This window comes from Symsagittifera roscoffensis, chromosome 7 (assembly GCF_963678635.1).
Source record: "Symsagittifera roscoffensis chromosome 7, txSymRosc1.1, whole genome shotgun sequence".
Taxonomy (NCBI): domain Eukaryota; kingdom Metazoa; phylum Xenacoelomorpha; order Acoela; family Convolutidae; genus Symsagittifera; species Symsagittifera roscoffensis.
Window position 1 is genome coordinate 38,508,793 of NC_087068.1, and position 8,451 is coordinate 38,517,243.

Genomic DNA, 8,451 nt, shown 5'->3' on the forward strand with positions numbered 1-8,451 from the left:
GACGTGAGCGGAGGAGAAGAGCTAGAGATGATAGCGTTTTCCAGGACAGCCTTCAGACAACTATCGTAAAACCCTAATATAAGGACGAATCTAGAGCCTGAAACCCGCGGTAGATACTTGAGCAAGAGAGTTTTTGTGAAAAGACAATATGACATCCACAACGCAGGGTAATTGACAGGACAAATGTTGGCGCTAAAAGAACACGTGAAGGCAAGATACAAAATATAGACTTTCAGACCTCGTTAGGGCAAAGAAGAATGACAAAATGACTAGCTTTCACACCAAATGGATAAAAAGAGGAGAAAAAGAAAAAGGGTACCTAGAGGAGGATATCTAGAAGATCTTGGGCCAGTTCTTCAAAGAGCGTAAGAAATTAGCGTAGCACTTGGCGGACGGTGTAGTGGCCTGTAAGAGGAGAGATGAAGAGAAAATCGAACACAAGCACAACATCATCATACTGCCTCAGCTGTATCAGACGGAAGTGTTGTTTAGATAGCATGATCGAATGGGGCATCAGGGTATAGACAAGGTGCAGCAAAAGTTACTCCATCGGTTTGAATGGCCAGGGTTGAGGAAGTCTTGCGAGAGTTGGATCAATGCATGCTTGTCATGCCTGCAGGCAAAAAGTCCAATGATGATGAAGTTCCCGATGAAATCGGAAAAAACTCGGAATTTTACATGTTTGTGCAGTTTCACCATTAGAAGATCCGCATGACTGACACGGGGTTCAGCGCAATCCGAGTGATTGTAGATCATTTTATGAAATTGACGGAAGCAGTACCATGTGCAATCAAAATTCAAAGACTAATCCAAATTCATTTAAAAGCTACAAAATTTAAATAAAATTATATTGAATTCCGAAAAAAAGTAGTGAAGTCTGATTTCTGAGAATTTTTAAATTTTTTGCTAATTTACCAATAACACATTTTTTATCCAAATTTTTATCACAATTATGATCCTAGGTTCAGATATGAAACAGATTTGGAGGAACATTCTGAGTCAAAGATCAAAAAAACGGTGTCGGTTTCTTAATAAAAATAGTGGATATGTACACGTTTCCAAAAATCTGAAGTTAATCTATATAATCATCTGTTCTAGTCCTCATTTGTTCTTGTTATTTCTCAAAACCATTTCTAGAGCAGAGCTTTGTAGAAGTTTTTGTTTGACAATTCAAGTAATTATATAACTTGAACGCAGATTTGTGATTTTTATTTTATCTAAACTCCTCCAGGAGAATTACTTTTGAATGAAATTCAGCACTAAAAGATAATTTAGTGGAAAGAATACCTTTTAGCCGATCATGTTCGTCTTCAAATTGAGTTGAAAGGAAATCTGCTTGAAAAATCTAAATTTTCCAAAACTTCACTTAACTCATATAACACTAGAAACAAAAACCCGATAAAAATCCCATCGGTAACTCTACTTGAGATTTTTGACTTACGATTTTTTCTTAGAATCCTATTCATAACCTAAAATCCAGAACAATTTTCTCGAAACTCACAAATAAGTGAAATGAATTTAAACATTATTTTACTGTAAACTCAAACTTAACATACTACTGGTTACATTTTGATCTATCATCTCCCAATTTGAGTGTTTTTAAATCCAATTTGAACATGTTTTTGCTCAAAAAGGAACTTTAGTTGGAAAACAATATAATTTTAACGAACGTTCTCTAATGCAAAGCAATTTTAGTATCAAAAAAACCCATTTTTTTTTGCAAGAAAACTTCTAAGGCAAATAACCGTATATTTTTCTGTGTTCCTTGATAATTCTGAAAAAATTTTCACTTCAGAATTAATTAGAGTTAAATAATTGTTATTCTGGATTTTCCAGCAAAACATAAAACTTTGAGTTTTCTTCGTCATTTTATGATTTTTTTTTCTAAAATTGTTCAAAAAAATTATGATTTTCAATAGCCTTCATTAATTTGCTTAAATCCATGGTAATCCATGAATTTATTCGAAGACAAAAACCTGGAAAATTTACAAAATGATAGCTAGGCAAAACAATTCATTTAGTCGATGTTTTCTAAAAATCAAGTATTCTATAGAAAAAATTTAGCAAATACGTGTCCACTCATTAGATCATAATATATACTTTTTTTGCATGTTCACCACAACCGATTCTCTGTAAAAAATTTATTAATTTAGTTATTACTGCAGATAAAATGTTTTTTGATTGATTTCCATTGAGAGTTTCACGACAATTTGAAGTCGACTGTCAGAATGTAAATTTCAATTTTGTTTGAACTTCTGTATTTTATTGTTTGTTTCTAATTTTTTTCCAGAATTTTGGGTTTTTGATTGGTAGCATAAACTGAGGTCACTTGCTAGAACAGGGAACAATTATGAAATTTGTTGTGTGTCTTAAGTTAAGCCCATTTCTTTTTAAAAGGGGGTATTTTCGTTTGGTTTCTACCAAAAAAAGAGTTTCCAGTACAATAATTGTTTAACTGCTTTTAACTCTGAACTAAAATTTTTTCAAAAATCAAGGGAACTCACAAGAAGTTTTTTGGCTGGGATTTTTTTTTGGTAAGTTTTGATGCGAAATTTTTTAGTAATTTTTGATGCTAAATTTGCATTGCATTAGAGAACTTTTGTTGCAATGATACGATTTTCCATGTACATTTCATATTTTGAGCAACAGTTTATTCAGATTGGATTTAAGAACACTGAAATTGGGAGATGGTAGATCAAGCAGTAACCAAAAACATGTTATTTTTGAGTTTGAGGAAATTAATTTTGAAAAAAATTTCAACTGTTTGTGGATTTTGAAGAATTGTTCTTGATTTTAGGTTATGAATAAAAATCAACAAAAACTGAAAGTCAGAATTTTCAAGTAGAGACATCGATAAAATTTTCAACGTGTTTTTGTTTCTGTCGTTATGAGTTAGATGAAATTTGGGAAAATTTAGAGTTTTCAAGTAGATTTCTTTTGAATTTAATTTGGAGAAGAAGATGATCTGTTAATTGATACATTTTTTCCTCTAAACTATCATTTTAGTTCCAACTCTCACTAAAAAAAACAGTTCATCTGGAGGAAAGTAGATCCAGTAGTAATTAAGAATCTGCGTTCAAGTTATTTAATTACTTGAATTGTCAAACAAAAATTACTACGAAGCTCTGCTGTAGAAATAGTTTTGAGAAACAACAAGAATCAGGACTAGAACAGATGAAAATGTAAATCAACTACAGTTCAATAGAAAAATGTACATATTCAAGAATGTCTTTCAGAAACGGATACAGTTTTTTGAGTTTTGACTTAGAAAATTCCTCCAAATCTGTTTCATATATGAAATTAGGATCATGATTGAGATAGAAACTTGTATAAATTATTTGTCTATCGTAAAATAGCAGAAATTTGAAAATTTCTCAGAAATCTAACATCAAATAATTTTTCTCGGAATTGTATACATTTTGATTTTTTTCTGTTTCTATCAAATGAATTTTGATTAACCTTTAATAAAAATTCGACTTAGAATCGAAACATGGAAATTTCAACAACCTTTTAAATTTAAAATTGAAATTAAAATGTTTGAACTGATGTTGCTTGTAACATATTTATCCATTAGAACAGATAATTGGTAGCAAATTAGATGAAGAGATTTAAAAAAAAAAATTTTGGACAGATGCTGAGTCTAGTTTGATCAATTGTACGTAACATTTTTCAATTTTTGACAAATTTTCCGAGAATTCGGAAGTTTCAGCTGCATTTTAGTTTGTTTTCAGCATAGTTTCAGGTAGATAAAGCACTGTTTTAAAAAGTAAGATCACCTGAAATAACAGTTGAAGGTCAAATTATACCAAATTTTATCGTGTTTTGAAGTTTTTTTTTAAAAACTTTCAAATTTTTTGTTTTACCATTGTTTTATCATGAACAAAAATATATAATATCTATATTCCACAACCTACAAGTAATACACCAATTATATTTACCAATTAGATAATGCGCGCAGATATTTTTGTGAAAAAACTGGACATTTTTACACAGGATCCAAAAAATAACGTTTTTCTTACCATTCTCTTACCATCACACAAACCATGAAGCCTCACCAATCTATTCCCTATCTTAATATATTGCCATTGCTAAACCTATTCCGTATCTTAATACATAGGTAGAGGTCCCGGAAATCTATTACCTATCTTAAAACATGGGGAGGGTTGTTGCGTTTCACAAAACATGGAAGGACTGGAGTTCAAGATTGTGGAACTGGCATGTCATGTGAGTGAAAAGAGAACCAAGGAGATAAATGAGGGTAATGAAGTCTCAAGATTGAGTGACAGCGAGAAGATCGAAGTGTACTCGGATAAAGGATCTTTTGCTGAAGACGATTGGAAGGATCCGAACAGAATGAAATGCCAAAATTAGTGGAGCCAGACAAACCCATGGCGATGGAGACGAGAAGAAGAGGACGCAGGAGGACTAGAGATGTATCTGGAACAGTGTGAGACAGAAAGAAGATAGAACAGGCGAATTTGAGAATCCTGGAGTAGATGTGCAACCTACCAGCATGTGAGCAGGAGGGACAAACCAAACAACAACAAAACTGTGCTACACACGATGGTTATCTATCAAAAATCAAAAACATTGATTTTGATTTAACCTGTAAAGAGAAGTAGAGCAAAAGCTATTCCACTCATGCCCACACATCAACAAAATATTTAAAATATTAGTATCAGCAATGAAAACTTCCAGCAAAGAAAACATTCGCAAAAATATCAAGGGTCACTTTTCCTTTTTGTGCGTTTTTTTCAGTCGCACGAAATTTGTTTGTTAGAAAAACTTGTTTAAAAAATTGAAATAAAGGCAAATTCAAAAGGTTTTTAAAATTTTGAACGAAATAAATTGAAATCAGTTTCAGAGGACGGCTCAAAAGGTCACTGGAAATTACGACAAAAGGATGACCAGTCAGCTAGGAATAACATACAAGTTTTGAACTTTTGGTCTGCATATCATCGGCACGAGGGGTAGAGTGCGCGCGAATCAAGAACTTAGGCATATCAATTTGTTTGATATCGTCATTTAATGAAGTTAATAGACGTTTCGATGAAAAAAGCGACAACCCAAGTCCAAAAAAGCGTCACTTGGAAAAGGATTGATAGCTTTGAACTGTACTTTAACCAATCCTAATCAACAATCCAAAAAGTGTTGAGTTTTGTGCAAAAGGTACAGAATTTTCGCAACCATAGTTCTTGTGGAACAATTTATAGAAGAAAAAAGTTTTTGTGCGGGGTCAAAAGACAAGAACTGAAACTTATCAATAACATCACAAATGGTTTTAACAAAGGCAGTTTTGGGATAACAGGGAGAAAGAAATGTTTTTTTGCAGACTCGTTTTAAACGTTTGACAGAATTTTAATGTTTGTCGGTGTAGCGCTAAAAGTTCTAAAAACAGACTTTTTGCTGCTGATGATCAAGTCTGTCTCAAGTTGGGGCGGATCTACTATTTTCTCGAGGTAGGGGCGGATTTTCAAAAACAAAATGGTAAAATCGTTGACCTTTACTTTCGCAAATTGATTTTCCCAGCGCATCCAGAACACTATAAGGATCCTATTACGTTTGTAAGTTCCGCGTCGCAGGCAATTTCTTTGAAAAAACAGGTAAAAAAGTGAAACTTATGCCAGGTAATTATTTGAACAAATTTTATCAAAAAAATGTGATTTTTTTGGCGCGCTATTTGGCGTCAAAGGTGCCCTTCAAAAATTTTTACGACAAGTTGCCGAAAATGGCTATCATGGAATCATTCCAAAGGTTGCTTATATCCTTTGGCTGTTGAGGGGTTCGAATTCCTGAGAAAGGAAGCGTCTAAGCAACCCACCAGCCCTACCCCCCACCGCGCGCCTTCGTCCGAAATCCGCTCATCTCAAACTGACCGAGAAGTTTTTGCTGTTTGTCTTACTCGCTCTGAGTTTGACTAAAAATGTAAGTTCTCTAAACAGTTTTGCCGACACTAAAAATTTAAAAATTTTTTATCGGAATTTTTAAGATCGAATGAATCACGAGTAAAAAAGCCTTGGTCTTGGATCGAAAAAAAAGCCTAGAACAATAAAACAAACGCGAAGGCAAACTTTCTCCCCATTTTGTGGCCTGAAGAAAACCTGCCGAGTAGATTTTTAAAACTTGACTAAATATAGTATCTGAACTCTCCAAAAACCCAAAATTTATTTAACCTTTTCATTATTATTTTTTAACTTTAAAATCCCCTCTAAAGTTTTCAGGGTCAGTGGGTTTTCATGAATGCCAAAAAGATACGGGAAAAGAAGTATTTGATTTATAAGCCGGATTCGAACTTCGGAATCGAAACTCAGGATTCGAACTTAAGAATGCAAGCTCCGAATGCTTCACTGAGATCATTCTAAGAAAAGCTTCATATAGGAATGCGTACGAAAATTTCACTAATTTTGTTATACTGCATTATTTTGTGATTTTGACCCCCAACCCTTTCAAATGAATGAAAACAAACATCTTTTCGCAAGAATTGAATCTCGAAAAAAATGTACTTTTCTTGTAATGTTAATTAAACTGCTACCCTTACCTGCAGCGCTACGGCAGAAAGGTCTGAACATGAATTTTTCGTTGTTTACAAATTGAAATCAAATCTAGATCAGTTAAAATTGTGCCAACGACAAGCAGGTGGCACTTGGCAAGCGCGGTAATATTGTTAGCACGTTTCTATTTCTAGCCGAGTAGCAAGTCAATATAACTGGTAGTAGGGTTGAATATATCTTTCAAGTTTGAGGTTCGCGGGTGCCTACAAACCAAGGAAATTGTGGAAATGCCTTAAGCCAGAAGCACCGAATGCCCAGAAGGTTACATAGGCCTATCAGATTTAGTTGTCCAAAAATCAGCTGGAATATCAGGGTGTTTTGAACAGTCTGAAAAGCGTTGATTTGTTAGAACTTTTTCGCAAGTTTGGTCTTTCTGTTATGAGAACAGACAGGTGGTAAACATACCTTGCTAAATATCCAGGTCTGTTTCTGGCCACTAGAGTTTCATATTCAGTTACCTGTGGAAACACGTAATGACATGACAAATAACGTCTGTTATCTTGTACTGGTGGTTACGTCTTCTTAACTTACAGATTACCGTTTAGCGAATTCCACGAAGCCACTTTCAGTGTTTCAAAGCCTAATTCCCAACAATGTTAAATTCCTTAGTGTGCAAGTACTGAAGGAAAGTGAGAAATACAATTACTGAACAAAGGATTTGCAACTTTTAGTTTTAACCAATGAAATGAACAAAAACTCTCATTAAATTGACTTAATGAGATTTTTTGATCACTTCATTGTTTAAAACTAAAAGCTGCAAATCCTTTGTTCCGTGATTGTATTTCTCACTTACCGTTGTAGCTTGGCTAGAATTTTGACATAAGACAGATGAAACTATTTGAAAAGTCCAGCCGGATGAAAAAACAATAAAAATTGTTTTCAAGGAGTTGATAAGCCACTCAAATGAAGCTCTTCAGATGGCACAGAAAATTCGTAAGCAACGCAAGGACTTTGAATTTCACAAGCTTTCAGTTGTTCAATAAAATTTTTGAATCAGAATATGCACTCACATACTTCTATAATGATATTTGCCAACAAAAAATTGTTTGCTGCAGATCAATCACATTGAACTACCCGCATTTAAGAAAAGTAAAAACAAATCGATTATAATGGAAGAAAAAAATATTTTGTTGCCTCGAAAAATGGTAATAATATAATCCATTTTTAATTGATTATAATCGATTTGTTTTCACTTTTGAGGACACTGACAAGGAAACTCAATTATAAACGATTTTCATTCATGGAACTCCAATGCGGGTAGATATGGCATTCATTTAATGTTAGAAAATATATTTTCTTTGAACACAAATACATTTCTGTTTTGTTTAAAAGCGGGTTAGAATAAAAGTTTATTAGTATAACTTTGGAAAAAACATAATAAAAAAAAATTTGAACAGACAGACTAAAATAAATCATCGACATTTTTTCTACAAAGGCTAATTTTGATATTATATTTTTTCCGAAAATTGAACATGGGGAGGAATTTTGTATTCGGGTGAGTGTGTAATCAGGTTCGTAATCAGGTACTAAAAATAATCATCGGACTGGGTTGAGTGATATATTAAGTGAAAACCCTTCAAGCCGTGATTCAAAGAACATAAAATTTTTCCAAACATTTTAATGTTGTCGAGAAGAAACCGGTTTAAAATTTTTGATTTTTCAACTAATTTCGAGCGAATGAGCATGCTTGCATTAGCTTATTTAAGCTTAATTTGAGCCTTGAAAAATTGTTTCCACTAAATTAATGTTAATTTATGGAGTTTTAGCGCCATCTTATGATCAAAACTTCAAAAATACAAAAATATTTAGTACGTTTTTTGTTTTTTATAAAATATTTTTCAAAAAATAATTTCCATTTGCTTGTTTTAGTATGACTGTCGAATATGCCAAAATTGTAGTT

The 8,451-nt window shown here is 33.1% G+C and overlaps 1 protein-coding gene across 1 annotated transcript in view; it reads right to left on the reverse strand.

Moving 5' to 3' along the window:
* The window catches only part of LOC134851604 (protein SCAI-like), a 53,315-nt gene extending 46,650 nt beyond the window's left edge, over positions 1-6,665 (reverse strand). Inside the window, exon 1 of the mRNA XM_063867752.1 lies at positions 6,539-6,665. Coding sequence (XP_063723822.1) covers positions 6,539-6,569 — 31 coding nt within the window. The 5' untranslated portion in view covers positions 6,570-6,665. The remainder of the gene's footprint in view (positions 1-6,538) is intronic.
* Between the last annotated feature and the right edge of the window lie 1,786 nt (positions 6,666-8,451).